At 40.7% G+C, this 21,885-nt stretch overlaps 2 protein-coding genes across 4 annotated transcripts in view; one reads left to right on the plus strand and one right to left on the minus strand.

Annotated features, from left to right (window-relative positions):
- Positions 1-5,875, plus strand: part of LOC146319298 (phosphatidylinositol-binding clathrin assembly protein-like) — a 41,653-nt gene extending 35,778 nt beyond the window's left edge. For both annotated transcript variants that reach the window (XM_084729892.1, XM_084729893.1), the window contains 3 exons: positions 276-332; positions 421-543; positions 3,220-5,875. In XM_084729892.1, coding sequence (XP_084586018.1) covers positions 276-332; positions 421-543; positions 3,220-3,234 — 195 coding nt within the window. In that variant the 3' untranslated portion in view covers positions 3,235-5,875. The remainder of the gene's footprint in view (positions 1-275; positions 333-420; positions 544-3,219) is intronic.
- A 6,339-nt stretch (positions 5,876-12,214) lies between these two features.
- On the minus strand, positions 12,215-21,634 carry rbm14a (RNA binding motif protein 14a). Of its 2 annotated transcripts, none has more exons than XM_084729895.1 (8): positions 21,571-21,634; positions 20,745-20,924; positions 18,431-18,615; positions 18,032-18,211; positions 17,829-17,938; positions 16,736-17,017; positions 16,432-16,637; positions 12,215-14,975 (listed from the first exon to the last, which is right to left on the minus strand). In XM_084729895.1, exons 2-8 carry the CDS (start codon positions 20,903-20,905, stop codon positions 14,495-14,497), a joined length of 1,605 nt encoding a protein of 534 aa, XP_084586021.1. In that variant the 5' UTR covers positions 20,906-20,924; positions 21,571-21,634; the 3' UTR covers positions 12,215-14,494. The 2 variants fall into 2 exon arrangements, with proteins under 2 accessions (XP_084586021.1, XP_084586020.1); XM_084729894.1 differs by having other exon boundaries at positions 16,414-16,637.
- Positions 21,635-21,885: the final 251 nt, after the last annotated feature.

Below are 21,885 nucleotides of genomic sequence, written 5' to 3' on the forward strand. Positions count from 1 at the left end.
GAACCTTTATTTCTAAGAGTGAACAGGCTGCCAATCTGCTGCTTCAGTTCATCTGTGTTAAAGGCTGCTGCCCTTTTTGTTGCTCAGGATTTGCCGTCTTCTTACTTGCAAACAAATGCAAATATTTAACAAAAGTGAAGACATTTCTGTCTTTGTCTGGGGGACATCTTTGTCAGGTTAGAGACTGACAGTATCGGGATTTTGTTTGCAAACAACCTTTAGGTCAAGATTAGACAGAAAACGGTCCATTGTGTTCCTCTGTGTTCTCCGTACAGGCTCCAGCACCAGTGGCTTTTCCTATGACGACACCCCAAGTGCCTGTGTATGGAATGGTAAAGAACAGTCTAATCTCTGTCATACGTGATTCGGAAAGCTTTCATTCGTGCTCTGCTGAGGTTAATCTTCTCTAAATCTGACCAGCTCCCTCCTCAGATGACGAGTCATCAGATGGGGGGCGTTCCCATGATGCCCCCGCAGCCTGTCATGTACAACCAGCCTGTCCTGAGACCCACCAATCCCTTTGGGCCCATCCCGGGGACACAGGTAACACACACACACACACACACACACACACACACACACACACACACACACACACACACACACACACACTGTGTATTAGTGCATATGGTACAAACTGTAGTTAAAAGACTAGTCTGACATTTTGGGAAATTATTTGCTTTCTTGCTGACAGTTAGATGAGAGAAGCGATGCCCCACTCAGATAGAAGTGATACCAATCTTTTCGTGCACCTCTCAGAAAGAAAGCAAATAAGCTCATTTCCCAAATTGTCTAACAGCTTTCTCAATAATCTGCCTCTAATACTGCTTTTATATTGCTGTCAGTGGTGTATTGTGCATATCAGTTTGTTTTTGTAGCTGTTTATTTTTCTTTGTCTCAGACAAATAACACGCAATCTGACATCACAAAGATGGTTTCACAGTAACACTTTTAAAACTCCACCAGTACTCCAGTTGTATTTGGAGAGTTTAGTCTTCAGGGCTTTCTGCCATAAAGGCTTTAGTACATTAGGTATGCAGTCGGTATAAAGATTGACTGTGTAGGAAGCAGGTCATGGTGATGAAAATGGATTCAAAAGTTGAATTCTAGTGAAAAAAAGGTCAGCATTACAGCATCAACAAACTTTTATTTGCTTATTTCCCCTTCTGGCAGACAGATTTCTGCTAGAAAGCCCTGAAGGCTAAGTTCTCCCATGTGCTCCTCCACCACATGCATGTCAGTACGACCTGAAGCTTTTTCTGCGTCGGCGACAGCTTCATCTGTCCATCCATCCATCCCATTCTTGCAAATGCGATATCTCAAGAACGTCTTGATAGAATCCCGTCAGACTTTGTACAAACTGAACTAATTAGAATTTAAAGATCAAAGGTCACCGTGACAACGCAAACACGTTTTTGCCTGTAGCTTAAGAATTTATATATGATTTACATTACACACATATCTAATAGGATAGAATGATGATGTGATGACATTTTATATCCCAAAGGACAAAGGTCAACTTCACTGTGACATCATAATGTTCAGCTCTCTGTCAGTCCTCTGTCCTCCTCTGTAAAAATCGTCTCTAACTGAAGACGGCCTGTTTCTCACTGAATTGATTCACTGGAATAACACAAGTCAACATAGTGATAACTGACACTTAACTTTCGCCAAAATACACTTAATATGATTTCTTATTTGAGTCTGGACAGAAGTGGATGTAAATTGCAACTTGACTGGCTGGTGGAGTCATACAACCACCAGCTGGTAATTCTAGTTCAGTTTATCTGCCACTAAATGAAGACATGTTTAGGAGGCCGTAAAGGACGTGTGACAGCGAGGGGGAACAGTCCAAACTGAAACTGCTGCTCTTAGTTTTATCTTTTGGAAAATGTTGCTTAAAGGGAAGTAGTGATAGGAAATTACTAACCAAAGCTGATATATATTATAAGGCACGTAGAAGAACTGGGAAGAACAAATAAGAGTAAGTTAAATTATTTAAAGGGGACAGTTCACCCCAAAATCAAAAATACAAATTAATACAAAATTCTTACAGGCAGTCCTGTTTATCCATGTAGATTGTGCTGAGGTGTAGAGATGTCTGCTTTTTCTTGAATATCGTGACTAGATGGCACTCAGCTTGGGGTGCTCAAAGTGGTAAAAATACACTTGAAAAAAAAAAAAAATCAACAGCAATGTCTCTTTCCAGGAATCATGACCTGGTCAGTTACTCGACAGACCTTGACAGATGAAGTGTTCATTTTTCTGATCAGTTTGGTTTGAATTAGTTATTTGATGCTATAAAAAAAGGAGGGTTTGATGTCATGATTGACAGCTGAGCTCTTCTCGCGATTGAGTCGGCTGGCTGCCCTGAGCGGGGGCTCGAAAACGCGGCTCCAACCCTGATCACTACTGTGCAGACTCTGGCTCCAAATGACATCACTAGCACAAGATGGCAGCACTCATATCTGGGACATTTTGGCTTCAGTTCGCATATCGTAGTTCATGCAATAAATTTCACACAAGGTCTGCGGATTATCTTGAATAACTGGGTCACGACTTCTGGGAAGAGTCATTGAAAATCGGTGCTTTTAGCACCACAAGCTGAATGCTATCTAGTTTATTATATTGGAGAGAAGGCAGACATCTCTACAGCCAGTCTCTCCAAAGCACTGCAACTTGCACCAAAACAATTAAGATGGATAAACAGCACTACAGGTAAAATGCAAAATATGTATTTTTTATTAGGGAATCGTAAAATGACTGGGCTGTCTTAGACGTTCATTCAATATATATACTGTATAAAGTATAACAGCATAAGAATTGTGTGAATGCTTCAAATATTCCTGAATAATTGATGCACTCATTCAAAGCTATTCTTAACAACTGATAAGTAGCATTCAAACTGTGAAGGAGGATGAATTATGTGTCAGATAATTTAAAAATTGAGTGTGAAAAGAAAAAAAAAATCATTTTTCTTAGCCACTCTGCAGCTACAAGACTATCAGGAGAACAAAAAAGTGTATTTTGACCAATTATTCAAAACATAACAGAGTAATATAATTGCTTACCGAGCACTCACGCTCACTGAGAAGCTGTTCTCCTAGCACTGCGGCAGGTAATATGCTCGTCAATAGATGCCTGAACATTTGATGAGATGTTTTGTTGAACTAAATTACTCTCCATTCACCCCCTCCTCTCTCTTCGTGTCCTCTGCAGATGCACTTCATGTAGGGATGATGTTGTAACCATGGCAGCAAAGCCGAGAGAGACAAGGCGAGAGGAAAGAGATGGAGAGAAAGAGTCGAAGAAAACAAATCCAGAACCAAATCCAGTGCCGAGGAGGAGGAAGAAAGAAGACAGAGAGGAAAAAGGGAGGGGAGAGGCAGAAGGAGAGAGGACCAGAGGAACGGACAGAAGGAGAAATGCTGATGTCTGTTTCCACGCCGCCTGACCCTCTAATCTCCTCTCCTCTCTCCGTGTGGCTACTGATCTCTCTGTCTTTGAATCTATTATGCCGGGGCGCCAGAGGCTCCGCATCAATCCCACTCATCCTCTGTTTGATTTGCCAATTAAAACGGCGATCACGACCTGTGATGACGCTACGAAGACTGACAGCTCTACGGGAAGTGCGCGCGAGCTCTGTCGCCACTTCCTGACCTCCTCATCCCGATCATTTCCTGTACAAACCAAACTCACCCACTTCCCTCTCCATCCCACGACCGAATCAAACTCGGAGGACACACGACGTCTCTTTCTCTGATTGGATTGTTTGCTGGCACTTTACTCAATGTGAACTTTGCCAAGGGTGTATGTCTGTGTAGGTGATTTCAGCATCTTGTTCGGATCGTTTCCTCTTCCTGTTGCGTGTCATCCATCACCTGATGTCAGATGTGATTGGTTTGAATGCGTGTGTGCGTGTCCCTTTTTCTACATTTCAATGTGCTGCATCGACATTACCATTTTGAGTCTTTTTATGAGCTCCGTTTGTTCTTAATTGCCAACTTCACATCAAGAATCCGGCGTGGAACGATAATTTTTGCGGGCACGCTCGCTTTTCTGTGTGTGTGGATGGTATGTATTTCTCTTTTGGTACCTGATGTCATTGCTGTGTTGCCAGGTACCGACGTGTTACTGCACTGGAATTAACTGATGAAAAGCACTGAGCCAGACCCAGGCATCGCATTTGGATGTAAACCTCTTACTCTAACTTTGCTACTTGGGGACGTGCTGTACACACTGTGTATTTTGTTCCCTTTATGTTTATTTTTTTTGCTCTACAGCTGTGCAATATCATGCAATCTGTCTTTCCCACCCATCTGTAGGCTGTTTAGAAGCTGTTTCCTGCTGTCGTGTTGTACTTCTTGTGTGTCCACATCAGGTTTCTGTACAAAATGCTGTTTTGTTTTTTCGGTTTGTTTCTTTTAACCTGTTCTGTTATACCCGTACTGCTCTAAAAGTAGTGAAAAATGCACTGAGAGCCAGATAGAGAGGGTATCAGTAAGGAGGCGATTCTCAGTCTGGCCAATCAGAAACGGTCCAACTCCCAACTGTATGATGTCCTCCCTGTCCTGAGCATTCGTCCTGTCCAAAATTAGTCTCCTGTGAAGCCCAGAAAAGCTGGAATGCGTAATTACTGCAGCATATGTCTCGAGACATTGCTAGCACAGATAAGGGTTTGTTAATGTAGTGTTAACATTTTCAGGCAGGACAGCTAAAGGTCAGTCAGAGGAGTCAGATGAGGAGTGGACCATCCGTCGGAAAGCAAGCCGAGGGTAATGTCTGTCGATCAGGACCCTTGTAATGCCTGCAGTGACGACACGCAGATTAATTCAGACAGCCAGAGACGGGAGGCTTTAATGAGACGTTAAATGTTAATGTGGCTTTTCTGGCAGATTCAAGGTCGAGTTGGACCCACAAGACAGACAATATATATATATATATAGCACAAACCTTCGAAGAGGGGACAACGCTCTGCTGCACAAAAACCTAAAATCATTGCTGGGATGTACAGTTGAAAGGGGCAATAATCGATTGGGGGATGAAGTCGTTTTTCTATTGATTGTGTCTGTTCTATGTACATGTACTGTATGTGTGTTTGTGTGCACATGCCTTCCCATAGAGATAAACAGGGTCATGTTCCTCGGTTAGAGATGAAAGGTCTCTAGTGAGCTGGTAGCGTGTACTAACTTAGCAGTGAGTGTTATTGTGACCGTGTCTCAGTCTGTACAACCCAACATCAAATTAAGGTGGCTCTAGGATCACTCATCTGCTGAAAAATGCAAAAATAACAAAAAAAATAAGTCCCCCCCCCCAAGTCATCGGACCCGGAATCTTCTTCAAAGCGAAACCTCTCCGCTGGTGATTCCGCACAAACCCGTCAGAGAATCGCGACTGCTCTGGTGACGTCTCCCCCTTGAACTGTAACTGCTGGCTACGCAAAAACCAATCTCCCTGCAGCTACGACTCTACTACCAGCAGAGCGAGAGACTTCAGTGTTTAGACGCCGACACCGAGCGGGCAGATTTTCTCTGACGATCTGAAATAAGAGGCCAGCTGACGTTTGGATTATCTCCTTTGGAAAAATTGTCGTTTCACTCTCCTCCATTATTCGTCGTTCCAGTGGTTTGTCTTTTCTCCGTCAAGCTGAATGCTCTTCTCATCGTGCACTTCGCTCCCACGACGCAGCTCGATCCATCCTGGGCCAACCTCTGACTGTTACTGTGTCCTCTGTATATAGGTAATGCCGTTCATGTGTTTTTAGACGTGCTCTCTCTGTAAAGTGATCGAAGCCCCATTGGATGACGTACTGTACGTGGGACAATTTATTGCTGTATCTGTGTTTGAATGGTTGTATTTTGAAGGTGTCATCATCCAGGGATGGGTGGGAGGGCGGGTTTGATGTTTGTGATGTTTGTGTCCATCTCGAGGAGGAAAGGGGGGGTGGGGTTGGGGGGGGTTGTGGGTGGCAGGGGTAGGGGGGGTCAAGGGTAAACTATCACAACTGGTCTATACCAAGAGTGTCTTCATCGAGGAAGTGGACAGGACAGGGTCTGTCCTCTTCGAAACAGGAACATTTTTTTGCACCAAAGTCATCATCAAAGCGCAGCTTCTTCTTATTCAAGGTCACTACGGATGGATGATATCAGAACTCAAAAAGGATTTTTTTTTTTTTTTGGTCTTTTATTTTTGAAGACAAAGAAACTGTCTTTTTTTTGCATGATTAAGTGTCGTCTTTTTATTGGCTTGTGTGCCCGGTAAAAGCATGACCATTGTGTGAACTCTCACTTACCGGTGTGTTTGGAAAATGTTAAGGAAATTTCTCCATGAGATTTTTTACTTACCTCTTGACATGAACGTTCATTGACATTCATAAATCAACTGTTTTACAATGTAGGGGTCTGTAACTGTTTGAAGGCTGCCTCGCATGCAGAAATGCAACTTGCAAGTAACCCATCAAACTTCAAACCCAGTTACCATAACTGCATCTTTGTAAAACACCCATGGATGTCAATGCCAGTTATCACCTAGCTAGCTAGACATTGCAGTCTTGTAAAATCGCTCTTTATTAAAGCGTTGCTATTTTCAATACGTGTGTTTGAATGCTCGCTCCTTTTTCATACTATGCCAGCAGCATCATGGGAGGTTGTGATTGAAAGTCAAAGTACTGTAATACGTGTTTGGTCTGGTCCATATTGTGTGGTGTTTTTAACGTGTTTGCCCAGTCTTGTCTTGTCTGTTGCCATCAACTGGACTTATTCTTTCCCAGTCATCCCTCTATAAGCACGGACTGGTTTCCTGAAACCAGGCTTGGAAGAAGCTTCAACTTTATTTTAAGACAATTCCAGCAAACCAGGCCTGAAAGTGTGCAGACCTGGACAGGGGGTTTTGAGATCAGTGACACTGTTTTGAACTCCATTGTTCAAGTGAACATGGGTAAAATTCCCATGTCTGTCAAGTCATGTCTCTGCACACTTTCTTTTTTGTAGCACATCACCAAGAGTACGTCTGTCCCTAATTTCCTCTCCCCTGCTAAATCAGTCTAAGACACACAACATAAAAGTTATGAGGCAAACTAGAACTTTCCTATAAGCGTCCTAAAGCGAGTTTCTCAGTTAATGATACAAGAAAAACCTGCTTCAACAGGTGAGTCTGTTTGAGAAAGCATTTTCTCGCTTACATTCAATTCATCCTGCCTTTTCATACAAGTCTAATAAGAATGACTAGAAAAGTTCAAAACTAGTCAGCGCACGCAATGCTACCTGCACTCTAACTGTACTAATAGGACATAGGAGGTAAACTAAGTCAAGATATACTTAACTCATTCTTGAGAACTGGGACAAAACCATAATTTTAGGTAGGTTTGATTTTTACTTTTTGATTGAGCAGGAAAAATATCTTCAAAAAGATCAAACTCTTGATCAAAACTCGTGTTTTGTGGCACAGAGCAAGTTGAGAAATTATAAAATTTATATAAAACCAAAATATTTCATTAACTATAGATATATAAATCATTAAAAGAATAAATTTCACCCAAAAAAATTGGAACTGGACTGTTGGTATTAAAACGTTTTTTTAGTAGGTCACGACTTGTCCTAGTTCTCAAGAATGGGGGACTCACAAGAATAATGGGTTGCTTGTTGTCTTGTATTTTCTATAAAGACTCTCAAGACCATTATCTACTCAAGTATCTGCAGATACTCAACAAGGATCCCTACAAAGTGGACCTTTGTATTCGTCACTGAAGCTACTTCACGGACTAATCTGGCGGCTGGAAACCAGACCGACATGTTAACCAGGGCAGAAACTGCATTTCCATGTTGTTATGCCAGTGAACGGCGCATGATGTCTATGCAGTTTCACGCTCCACCCTCCGTCCATTTACGTACATAGGCCTACTCATCATATTACCTCAGTATACCCTCAGTATTGTGTATACTGCATCCACTGCACTCATTCAGTACTCGAGTGTCCATCTGTAAACTGTTCATCGTTGTCGAGGGCATGAAACTCAGCAGTGTCCATGATAAAAGTCTTGTTAGCAGGGAGTGAGGTTCCATACCTTCAATTTTCTTTTTTTCTATATCAAAGTGATTGAATTATCAACAGGTTTGGATTGTTATCAAATTATTGGTTTTTATTTGAAAAGCATAGGTTGATGTTTTTGGAAGAAAATGGAATAAAACGTCATCTGATGCTGAGCTCTTATAGTCATTTGGTGACTCCTCCACAAACACTTTAAAAGTAATACCGCACAACCTTAAATCCAAAAATGTTGGGAAGCAGTGTATCTTCAATTTATATTTAATTCAATACAGTACAAAGACAAGATATTTTAAACTTTGCTTTTTGTAAATATACACTCTGAAATCTGAGTTTGATGCCTGCAACACATTACAAAAAAGTTAGGACAGGGTCATGTTTACCACTGTGATACATTTTTCTTTTACAAGCACTCAGTAAGTGTTCGGGAACTGAGGACACTTATCGCTGAAGTTTTGACAGTTAGAATATTGCTTTCGACTCCTCTTATTCTGTCTTTATTGACAACCTCTGGTGCTCAACAGTCCGGGGTCTCTGTTGTCATATTTTGGCGCTTAATAATGCACCACACATTTTCAATAGGAGACAAGTCTGGACTGCAGGCAGGTCAGTCTAGTATGTGAACTTTTTTACTACGAAGCCATGCTGTTGTAACACGTGTCTTGGCATTGTCTTACTGAAACAAGCAGCAACATGCCTGAGAAAAATGTCCTGATGGCGGCATATGGTGCTCCAAAACATGTATGTACCTTTCAGCAGTAACGGTGCCTTCACACATTTTTCTGAAATATGTCACAGGCAACAAATTCAGAATGAGTGTCTATTTACAAATAAAACAAGGTTTCAGTTTAAACATTAAAAAACTGTCTTTGTACCGTTTTCAATTCATTACAAGTCAAATCATTGCTTTGTTTTTTACTTTTTACACAACGTTCCAATTTTTTTTGGAATTGGGGTTATAATATGTTAATTAAGCACCGAGTCAAGATTGGAGTTGTCAAATTTTAGGTCTTTAATGAGCACTTATTCTTGTTGGAAGCTCTGCTGGCTGTTGAATAACAAATTGTAATAACCCGTTTCTTAAGCTTTTATTTTTCTTTTATTCATTGGTCGAGTGACTGTTTCCTATTTATTTCTAACCGTTTGATCATTAAATTCAACTCTGCAAACTGCAGTGCAAATACATTCTGACTGGTGCACATCGATGGTAGCTAGACACAATTTGAACATATCTTACAGTTATAATACTTCTACTAAAACAATTTTATTTTAAACACCATGACAGTGTATAAGCTGCATGTGATGCAGTGTAAAGTTTGGTCCGGTGCCATCTCCAATTTTTCATATTTGAACGCCTAACAATTGACATATTCCAGGGCCATTATGCATAAATATAATAATTTAATTTGTAATGACAAGTCTCTTTGTCCCCAGATTTTCCTAAACACCGTAGTTTTGGGTCCCCAGGTGCTGTTTCTATTTGCAACATCTGCATCTTCTCATCTTCAAATATTCACACAGAGAAGCTATGAGTTCAGTTGAAATTTATTTTATTGATAATTAAACATTTCAAAGAACATAGGACAAAATGTAATTTAAAACAAAATGATAATATTTGTGTTCATTGTCATTCATACAAGTTGAATGTGGCATCAAAAATCGCTGTTTTAGGGGAGAGGGGGGGAGTCGAGCGTTGAACCAGCAACCGATCCTGAGCCAGGTTATTCAACTCTGAAATGAAGGGCCTACCGATGTGCTCTTAAGCAAGGCACTTAACCCCGAAGTGGCCCCAGGGGCGCGTTTACAAAAACTAAAACAAACCCATCCTACCTAAAATGTCCCACGTCCAGCTCTGGCTGTGATTGCCTGGTACTCGTCAGTGACGGGCTGTTAGATACGATGATGTTCTAACAACAGCTTCAGATTTAGACTAAAAGACGTGTCCTCCAAATCTCGTGCGAGTGAGCGGTCAGTGTGTTGGGAGCAGGAATGTATGAGCAGAGGAGGAAAAAACGTAGGGATACGATCAGGAAGAAAAAAAAAAAAGAAAAAAAAAAGGTCATCTCCCATTAAAAAAGGGCAGGGGATCCATTTCCAAAAAATCCTGACAAAGAAAAATCCCTGAAGACAGGTAAGGAATAGGAGGTATGGATACAGGTGTATCTGTATGTGTGTATGAGAGTGTGTTTGTGAGTGTGTACGCGTGTTTCGGGGAGGGGCAGGAGTGTGTGGTCTGAGTGTTTACCTTAGTGGGGGGGCACCCCATCGTCCACAGCATTTTCAGGCCTAACGCTGCTGTTTTCCCCATCCCACGCTACAGCTGCGTGTGGCGTACGTCCAGGGCAAGGGCTCAGTTTGGCTCCCTCCCACTCTAGCTGCAATAATCAGCAAGAGGAAGAAGGTGGCTGGAGCAGCAGCAACAACAAGGCATGCAACTAACAGTTCACATGGAGAAGGTGGAATAATGTGGAAAATTTTAGAGAGGATATGTGTCACTTAAACCTAACAAAGAAAGCACTACCAACTGAGGTGGCGAGTAAGAAATAAGATGAGTAGTGTGTGTGGTACAATCACGAACGGAACAGCTACTGTAAAAAAAATACAGGTGGAATCAGGTGTGCATTAGTATCATCTGCACGTTAAGTTTGCCTTACATGAGTGATGCAATGAACCCAGTTAAAATACATCTAGATACAAGTGTAGGGGTGTGAATGCAGAGAAAGCCAGTGTCAAAATTAAGTGTGTGTGTTTCTGGTGAGATCAGAAGAGGGGAAAGGAAAAGGTCATTATCGGCCCTCTTCACTGCTGCTCGGGAAAAATCGACGGCCTCTGCCTAATCCAAAACAACCTTCATATTCACCTGCAGCGCCGAGACTGTCACCTCATATCCACTCAGTCAATAACCCTAACGCTACACACACATACGCACACACACACATCAGCATCACGCCACACTGCACCGCATTTAGAAAACACACTTGTACCTGCTCTCAGCTCAAACGGTGAATCACTGCCATCTCTTTCGGATCTAAACGTACGCAATGTCTGATTTTACACCCACCACTCGCTACAAGCATGACAGTAATCCTTTTCAGCCACACAAATCCAGGTTGCCTGTTTTTTTTTTTTCTTTTAACAGATCGGTCCGACTCAACTGTCCTACTTCATCAGCTTCTACTTGCTATCTCCAACCGTTTTTAGGTAGAAATACAATCATCTTAATATTAACAGTCAATGTTCTTACCGTTCAACCAAATGTTGGTCGGCAAATTAAGGTTTTTAATTATTTACATGAGTACCAAGTTGTACATTTTCAGGTATGAAAACTAGCTCAACTTTCCCTCTAAAAACACTAATGGTTTCCAACACAAGCGGAGGCATGACAGCAGCTGATGGGATTGAAACAAAAGCCAATGATGATAGAAAACGTTGAAAACAAATTGTAAATTTAAAGCTCCTACAAGGAGTTTTTAACTGATTATGAAACTGTCTCAATTTGATACAGGTGACTGTATATGACCAACAATACAACAAAACAATAAGTGAGAGGCTTGGTCATTATAGTTAACCATAATGGCTGCCACTGGGTCAGATTCTCTGTGAAATCCGGTGAACAGGCCGGAGATATTTATTTAGTAAATTTTAGTTGTGACTAAATATTTTGTGGTTAATACTGTGGAAACCACTTTTGTCCATGGGCGTCTCAAAAAATTTAAATTTTCCTTGTCACAGCTTTAACCATCTACTATAATGCCATTGGCCATACGATGCTTGCTGCCATCCCTCAAAGTTTGATAAATGCAAATACGTACAAAACCAACAAAAACAACTTTTTTTCAGTCTGATAAAAAATATCCTGGGTTCAACTGAGAGTTAGCTAAAATCATGTGGATGCACTCAATTCCTTTTCACACGGGATGCTCTGATAGCACACAAAACTGAACTAGAAAGAAAGGTGAATTACTTCTGTTCTAATGTTCTAGAGGCAAACACCAACCTTTAACAAAACGGTCAGAGAGGATATATTGAACTCCCTAGAGTGGGACTTGTTTGTTCCATCTTGATTTGTTTCAGAAAGCCTGGGCTATGCAAGAAAACACAAGAAAGGTAAATTATGGTAAACCACTCCAAGAAAGAATCCTAGCCAAATACTTCGCTGAAAACATCTGGACATCTACACTGTATTTTTTATGTTTTTTTTAATCAAAGTCATGACAAAAATTCACACTCTGCCTTCCCTCCCAACTGTCAAACGTCAACCACGCACAATAAGCCTGGTAATATTCATCACAAATTAAGCAGGAAGGCCCGTGTGGACTACAAATTTAGTCTGTAGTCATTCTTCACAGCCTCAAAACAACAGGTAGACTACGCTACAGAGTTAATGGGGTCAAAAATAGCTTAAAGCATGAATTCTGCCCTTTCTATGTGGCTGTCTAACCAGTGTTGATGGTAAACATAGTCAACTGAAGCAATAAATTTCTCAGTGCTGCAATACTGACCAAGAAAACAGTTTTCCTGCTGACAAATCTGTGCTGCAGTGCCAACATGTAACACAATGCATTGCGGCCCGGCTTCTGAGTCCCGCACCCATGCTGTCGTGTTATCGCCACTATAACTATTGCAATTACTTTGTTGGCCACAAAAAAAGTGTTAGGTGATAAAATTACTCATCTAGGACACACGCAGAGGTGGAGATTAGAAATCCAAGCTGAAATAACCTGTAGTTCTTCCTGCATCTAGTGCTGTCACTGGATGCAGGAAGGACAGATTTTTCAGCAGGAGAAACCTGTTTTCTCGGGCTGAGGAATTTATTGCATGACTTGACTACATTTGCCACCAACACTGACTGGGCAGTGCAGAATTTCTCTCTTTAACCTTCAGTTTCTTAATTTTGCCATATCGAAGATTTCAATGACCCAAAATTAAATGGCAATTGCTTGAGAAGCATTAACCTGTCAGCTCATTGAAACCAACCTGACACATAAGACAATCTGGTCAATTAACATTCTCCATCTTTATGAAAATGAAGGTTCTTCAGTAAAGGCAACAAAAATCTGGGTGATGTATCGCTCAAATCCAATTCCACTTCTGTTCTGCTTTCTCTTCGACATGCATCACTAATGAGGCAGTTACATGTCTGGACGAACAGACTGGCTGTTACAGGAGGGTCAATGTAGCTGAATTCAAACAAGGCCTGTTACATACGCCACACAGATGTTCCCACACCAACACTAGTGTGTGGGTTTGGATGTATATTTTTAAATTGTTATCATGGAGAAATATGAGCCAATACAGACCTGAATCATCATCACTGCAAGATGAGTTCTTAAAAGAAGTAGAGATGGAGCCAGATGGATCATTTTCTCTTTTTGCCAGGGCACCAGCTCATGTGTTTAAACGGAATAAGGGCTGCAACTAACGTTTACTTTCATTGATTAATCTGTTGATAATTTTCTCAATTAAATGATTAGTTGTTCAGCACAGAAAATGGTCAAACATGTCATGTGATCAAGGAAGCTGAGATGTGTTTATGAGTAGTAAGGAAACGTTAATAATCTTTTATGAGGAGTAGATGTTTATAACAGTTTAACTGACCAATATGTTAATGAGTCAGTCACTTCAAACAAATTCTAGTATGCATTTTCAGAGCAGTGAACTTTTGTTTTTAGGATCATGGGCTTAGCTTTACATCGACAAGCAACTGATAGATATAAAAAGCTCATCATTTCAAAAAGTAAGACTTGTTATTGCTTGTTTCTGTCATTTTAGTTTTTGTCAATTTACTTTTTTTTTTGTTGCTTGTGTCCTGCGCTCATGTAGAGCTCTCCCCAAATCTGGGCAAACAACTTGCTTTATCCATAGATCGTACAGTAAATAGGATTTCAACCTTTACAGTCTACGGCTCCAACTTACTATTTGGACTGCTGTACTAATTTTTTGGATGAGAATTTGTCCTATTTTGTGCACATTTTTATGTAGAGTAATTAAAAGGCCTTGATTCAGCACACAAAAACTCTCTCCCACGGGATCCCAACCTGGCTTCTGAGTGCAATTTTGTCCAGATATACGTTTCAGCTTAACATTCAACAAAGAACCAGCTGTGCCTCTATAACATCTAACAGAAACTGTGAATGTGAATGACAATATTCCAATATTAGCTGTTCAACTTCTCTCCTGCCCTACTTGTCTGAACACCTTGTTATTAACTCATATAATCGCCCACTTCACTCAACCGCCATCAACTGACAGGCAAGCTAGTTACCTAGAGATGAGATAAAGATGGAGAAAAGTGGAGATGCATTCAAATTAGAACCTTGCTCCCTCTCTGATTTTCCTCTTATAACTGTCCCTTATGTAAATACACATGCACGCACACACGCGCGCGCGCACACACACACACACGCACACACACAATCTGCAGTGTGGAAGGAGTGTTTGGGGAGTGGGACTATCGATAAGGAGGTTCTGGCGTGTGGTAAGGGTAATCATGGCGCTGGGGCATGGGTTGCCCGTGTGCGGGTGTCTGCTCATACGGTGTGGATGCGGAGTAGCTTCCCGCTGCAGCATAAGCTCCCGATGAATCATATGCTCCTGATGCCCCGTAGCCTGATGCGTCATAGCTTCCAGACGAGGCATCGTAGTTCCCAGATGAAGCGTTGTAGCTCCCCGATGAGGCGTCGTAACTTCCCGAGGTGTCGTATGTTCCCGGCGCTGCGTAGGCTCCCGATGCAGCATAGGTTGGGGGTGCCGAGTATGTCCCTGGGGGCGCAGGGGCTGTGGTGGAGGCCTGTGCCTGTGTGGTGGGCGGTGGAGGTGGAGGTGGCGGCGGAGGAGGATTGGTGTAAGCATACTGGAGGTACTGGTACTGCTGCTGGTACTGTTGATACTGTTGATATTGATGCATTTGCTGGTAGTATTCTGTGTAAGATCTGGAGAAGAAATGAGGCAAATTAGTCTAAAAATCGCATCTCACATCTAAAAAAGGACAAGTGGATGTATTTTTAAATTGTGTAATGTTTTCGTGAAGTGCTTTGTAATCATTAGTCATGTTCCCATGTAAGCATAAAGCAAATTTCAAGCCAATTTTAATATGTTGCAAAAAAGAAAAAAGGAAAGAAAATGTGAATTTTGCGGTCCCATCAACTGGTTTGGAGTGAAAAAACTACACAATGCCTAGTTTGGCCAGAAGTTGGTACTATAAATTATTTTAACAAACAGAATAGAAGAACTAGAGATTGCAAACCAGAAACAAAACCAGCTGTTTGCCAACTGCCAATAAAACCCAGTCACCTTGGCCATCTATGAGAGAACAAAGTCTTGTGGATTTTTTCTCCACTAAAGAAAGCCATGTTGTAATTATTCTTTCATGGGACAGTTGACCATAGATGTAATATATAAACCTTGCTAAAGTATTGTGGCTTAGCCTTTCCTCCATTGTTTCCCAGTAGCCACTCATGGGATTGCAGCAAAAAATTCCCCACCTGCCCAAGAAGTGTTTCCCCCCATAGGCCACCATCATAAAAAAACCTCTGCAGAACTGTTGACAGGCAAACCTCGAACTGCAACCAAGGTCAGTTATGACTCTATTATGATTTTTTTATGGGCTTTAATGGGTGTTAAGAAATCCAAACAGTATGTGACTGCCAATGCCATCCTAAATACAGATGCTCCTCCTTCTATTAAATTGATATCCTGGCGATGTATTGTTGTGCAGAGCACATGCCACCTGAGGTCAGTCTCTCTACTGGAGAACAAGCAGCGCAGCTGAGCTGAGAAGTGTGGCATCTGGGGGATTAAGTTACAACAGCGGGATTAAGTATTAAAAAGAAAAATGCCTCGGTCCTAGGAGTATTTTGGATTTAGTTCAAATGATAAAGGTGAGCCAGCAAACAATGCAGACTACTAATTGGTCAGAGTAGTGTAGTGAATGTAGCAGCACAGTCTGACAGTAACTGTGCACTAAGTGGAGAGACGGTGAGCAGCGAAGCTGTTGGCCCACCAGTAAATGTACATAGTCGGTTACAGTTTGTGAATAAAAGCTGCAGCTTCTCAAGCCCAGAGCAAAGCTCCTGTGTTTTTTGTTTCCCGAACTGTGGGAACAGAAGCACTATGACAATCAGCAGTGGGGTACAGTTGAGTTGGGCTGTTTTACACAAGTTTTACACCAATATTGCCATAATACACTAGAAAATGTCAGGAAGGTATGGAAAAAAAGAGAAAATTGTACAAGCCTGAATGGAAACATGACTATTGATTTATCAGTGCTATAAATAAACTATTGTTGTTATAATATGTGCAAATGTGAGTGGGCTTAATGTGCTTGTTTTTCATGTAACTTACTCCTCTATCAAAACATGTTATGTGTACCTAGCAACAGGGTCTGACCCTTCAGGTGTGGTCGTGGCAGCTGGGGGCTCTTCAGGTCCTCCAGGTGGTGTTGGCAGCAGGGCGCGGCGTTTGGGTCGTATCTGAGCAAAGGAACCCGGAACAGGGTCGGGGAGGAGGGGGGCTCGGTTTCCTCTGATTGGGCTGCGGTCCCGCTCATTGTCTGAAGCTGCTGCTTTCCTCCCTGCCTGCTGCTCTGCCAGAACCTTTGAGTGGAATTATGTCAGTTAATATACATAAAATGCAAAAACATACAAGGAGAAGAACAGTATAAATGATTTTACTGAAGTATTTGTTAAAAGACCTTCTGTCCCTCCTGAAAGAACTTGGCTCGTGCTGCCTCGAAAAGTGTTGTAGGATCTGGTTGGACTGCTGGCTCTACTTCTTCAACAGTGGTGGCGGGTCCAGAATTGTGATTGGTTATATCTTGGTACACCTGGTCAGCAACGGACCCATACACCTGGCTGGCGAGAGCACCATATATGACCCCATCTGCACCTTTGGCGCTTGTAATGCCTTTCAGAGCAGCATAGGTGGGGTCAAAGGATGTGGTGTTGTAGAATGAGTTGTGGACACTTTGTTGAACCTGCAAAGAAAGATGAGAGACACGAGCATTTAAACATTTTGAACATACTGAAACCAATTAATCTAAATCACAATAATGGTCAAAGACATGTGAGAGTACTTTTTTTTTTTTTTTTTTACAAAGTATCAGGTTAAAAGCAAGTCTAACAACAATTAGGGATGTTCTGGCAACTAATTTCCCTGTTGATTAAATGGAAATTTCAATTTAGGATAGTCAACTAGTCTAAAGGTTGAAAAAAAAAAAAACCACATTAAAACACTGAAAATTGAAAACAATGTATTAAATGATAAGGTTAATTATTTTCAGAACAAACATTGTGGACCAAGGGCCATTTGAAGCAGAAAATCATATTCTTCAATAATCAAATCATGCTTTAACTGCTGCTGAAATGTGGTTACACACTGCTCTAGCTGAGTGGTTATATGGTAGTTTATTCTGACGCAGCCTACATAAAACCTCATTTTAATTTCGTGGATCAAAATTCTGTCAAAGTGCGCTGGTTTTACAAGCTATACAAGCATCTGTCCCACTTTGCTGATTACAATAACTTCCAGGCCATCTGGCCTTCGGCACAGGGAGGGGGGCTGTTATCTGATGTGTGACAGGCATCCATGTAACATCTTACAGGCAACAGTTAATCAGCGCTGTACTGTACAATAAGTTTAACTGACTAGTATTTCTGGTTCCATCTAGAAATCGTTTAGTCCAGTAATCAGGCACATCCTACTAACTAGCTGTCTCAGTTTTCAGAGGTAATAAGTCAGAGGTTTTACAAAGATAGCAGATGCCCTGCTAGAGAGAGATAACTCACTTGTATGGGCAGTCCAGCTGCAGCTGCTGCAGCTGCCGCTAGCACAGCCGCTTGACTCTGGTGATGCTCTAATGATGGAGGCGGTCTTGGAAGAAGACCCTCCCTGCCACCTGTGAGGAGAAGAAAGCATGATGAGAACATCCACACTAGTAGTTTTCACCACTGAATTATATGCAAAACACAAATGGATCCTTTATGTCCACCTGTTGCACCAGGGTTTCCAGGCGTCACAATCTGGTTGATCAGAGGTTGGGCTTTGGACAGCTCCACGGCCAGCTGACGGCCCTTGTACATGGTCCCGTTGAGTGCCTCAATAGCTGCCAGGGCCTCCTCCTTCCTCTCCATATGCACAAATGCATAGCCAACATTTGAGCATAATCTGGCTGTAGAGTAAACAGGAAGCGGGGAGAACAATGTTTACATGAGACGCTGATTTCAAAAGTAAATGTCTAGTAAATGACTAGACTTCAACCAGCAAATTTTAATTCATTACAGATCAGGACTTCTACAAAATCTGGAATCAGGCTGATTAAGCTTTCATGCAAACTTGTGCATAGATTTCTGTTGTACCATCAGCACTGGTGAGGGGCTTTCTGACTCACCCTTGACTTTATCACAGTCTAAAACTCTTCCAAAGGTTGAGAACAGCCCGTGCAAGTCATCTGCTGAACACGTTGCACTGAGGTTCCCCACAAACACTTTAGTAGAGTTGGGTGGGCGTGCACGTGACTCCTCGACCACCAAGGGTCTGCCTCTGTACTCTTTGCCATCAAGATGCCGTATGGCCCTGTGAGAGCAAGAACAATAGTAATCAATAAATGAATAAATAAAACTTTTCTGATTTCAGCCTCTTATACATGAATATTTTCTGGTTTATTTACTCTTCCATGACAGTAAACTGAATATCTTTGGGTTTTAGACTAAACAAGACATTCTGACATTTTATAGATGAAACAACTCATTGATTAGTCAAGAAAATGATCGACAGAATAACAATGAAAATAACTGTTGATTGTAGCCTCACAACTGGTTTTACTTAACCGGAAATTTCATGCATCAATTGTAATTGTAGACTTATCAACCCAAATTTTCTTTGATCTCATCAATTCACGATACTGTTTTTGATTCTGCAGGGATTCAGTTCTATTGAAGCCTCTAAACCTCTCTTCTGACACCTCAATGTTTTTAAGATACTGCAGCACTAAACTCAGCAGGCCTGTCAGCCTGATTATGCAAACTTTAGACATTTATGAACTTTGCTAATTTTGTTGTTTGATCTAGGTCAATCTGAATTTTCAGTTTTCAATATGAGTGCTAGTTTCCTTTTGAGAGCCATAAATATTGCTCAAGGCTGATTTAGATATTTCACATCCCAGACTCAGTCTGCTTTTTCAGTTGTAAAAACACTGACAGAACCATAAAATACACTCAGCAGTTGTCATCAAAGATTTATATTTTTTACATAGTGCTTTATAAACACTAGGCACACTGGTATGGTCTAATACTAACTTCTAATCTGTAAGACAGTAACACTGATGCACCTTTCTATATATTTTTTTTAATAATACTATTGTCATTTTGTAATGTAGATACGTATTTCTGTACATTTTTATAATACTTTCCATTGTGTTGTTTATTAATAATAGTATTATAATACAGTGAATTCTCTCATGATGAACAGATATGATAAACATGACAAACAAAACAACCAGATGCAGCAGCAAAACTAAATTAAGCTACATTTTATCTACAGTACTACGGCTGAAACTAATGTTGACTTTCATTATCGATTAATCTGCTGGTTACTTTGTTTAATCGTGTAGTCTATAAAGAAGTAAAAAAAAAATGTTAAGAATGCTCAGCAGAGCCCAAAGCCACCTCGTCCAAATTGCATCTATTGTCCAACAAACTGACCAAAACCCAAAAACTCTATAAATCACAAAGAAAATGAGCAAATCCCTGCATTTAAGAAGCTGGAACTTGCACGTTTTTGACATTTTTGCTTGGAAAAAAAAATGACTGAAACTATTAAACGATTATTAAAATAGCTGACAACTAATTTTCTTTTGACTAACCGATTGATTAATCCATTAATCGTTGCATCTCTGTAGAGTACTGAACTGCATTTATGTTTTTGAATTGCACGCAGCAATTTAATTAATACAGTAATTTGAAAGTGTTAGAAACAAAAGTACTGTATTATGAGACAGTTAATAAAATTCATCAAATAGCAAAACTGTCAATTTCATTACTTCATATTCATCTAATAAAAAATAAACCACAAACGTAAATTAGATGGTCATATGCATTGACCTGGACAGGCGTGATCACTATGAGAGGTTTCCACTTTATTGTAACATACATGCCCCTTTCCATACAATGTTTATTTCTCATAATTTATGACACAATACCCTGTACTTTCTTTCATCACTGCACCATAATTTGTAAAATATTTTCATTCTACTTTTAATGTTATTTTACATGACCTGTACATTTTCCTATGTACATACTGATAATATATATAGGGCCTACAGTGTGTTTACATATTTTATAATTCATACTATGACTGAACTATTAACTGCAACTGAATTGATACAGACCCAAACATATATTACATTATCACAATCTTATTATTTTTTTGTCCAATAAAAATCAAAATTGCACTGCAAAAATGACGAATTCCCACCAATTATCATTGGCACAAACACTTTTTTCAGGCTTATATTTTGTTTAAAAACACATTGGCAATAGAAGCAACAATTGTAAAAACAAACTTCTATTTCAGCAAAAACTACCCTTCTATACCTAAAAATAAATTCATATTCCCATTTAAATCTATCCCCAAGATATGCAAGAACATTTCTAGAAAGGCGATTAATTTTAAAAACGTAATAATGGTGATGACCAGCTGATTACCTGTCTGCTGCCCCCTCTCCCCTCAGGGTAACGAAGGCATACTGTCTGAGCAAAGAGCAGGTGTTGATCTCTCCATACGGTGCAAAGAGCTTGTTCAGCTCGTCGTGAGTTGCATCTAAAGGAAGATTCCCCACAAACAACTTCACGTTCTCACCGCTCATCTCTGTTTCAACCAGTCATCTGTAAAAACAGTAAAAAATTATATTTTCGTTAAGTTGGATACTTTGGCTGATTGTTTAGTCAGTGAAACTCAACAGCAAACTAACAAGTGGCTGCTCATCGTAGCTCGTGTTAATCAACTTTACCGTTAAGTGGTAATACCAGACAGGATTAATATACAGAACTGAAGCCATTAACTAACTACTACTACATTTCTAATTGGTAAGAAGTGTCAGGTACTATTAGCTAAGCTAATAAAACCGTTAACTTTCGCGGTGAAAATTGATCCAATGAAGTTAGCTAAAGGGAGCCGTGCACATTTAACTAGCAAATGTCAGGCAAACGGTAACATGAAAGAAAATGTATGGTAACATGTAAGCTCATTCACACGACCAACAGTTAGCTATAAACTATTGACACTGCTGGCCATTTTGTTAAACGCAAACATTAACCGTGTAGCTAACGGTGGCTAAGCTAGCTAGCTAACGCTAACGTAGCTATTTTCATCACAGTGGGTGAAAACGTTTGCTTATGCTAGAGCTCCACAACAGTAACAATGAGCTGTCATAAAGTATATTTTATACTGTTAACCCAACCACGTTTTTAATTCTGTAGAAAATGGAGGGAAAACATTAATTATGCCAGCATAGCAGCTACACAGACTTACCCAACGCGGTCCTGGAGCTGTATTTAAAACATCACATCCGCCTCCGGTTTCTTGTGGTGCGCTGGCAGCCATGGGGGCGCAGTTTCATCACGGTGTGTCCATAAGGGAATACTAGATCAGCGAAAAATCTCGCGAGAGTAATTATTGTGTTAATAATATTACCATACATTTCCGTAACCCTACCCTAGTTTTTTTTTGTCCGAGAGCGTACGCATATCTTAAATCACCTCGCTGTCACGCCATAAGACATTTTTCGTTTAGACAACGTGCCCAATGAAGAGACAATGCGTACAAATCTCGCGAGAGTTTCGCAAA

This window comes from Lutjanus erythropterus, chromosome 11 (genome assembly GCF_056507025.1).
Source record: "Lutjanus erythropterus isolate fLutEry1 chromosome 11, fLutEry1.hap2, whole genome shotgun sequence".
Lineage (NCBI taxonomy): Eukaryota > Metazoa > Chordata > Actinopteri > Lutjaniformes > Lutjanidae > Lutjanus > Lutjanus erythropterus.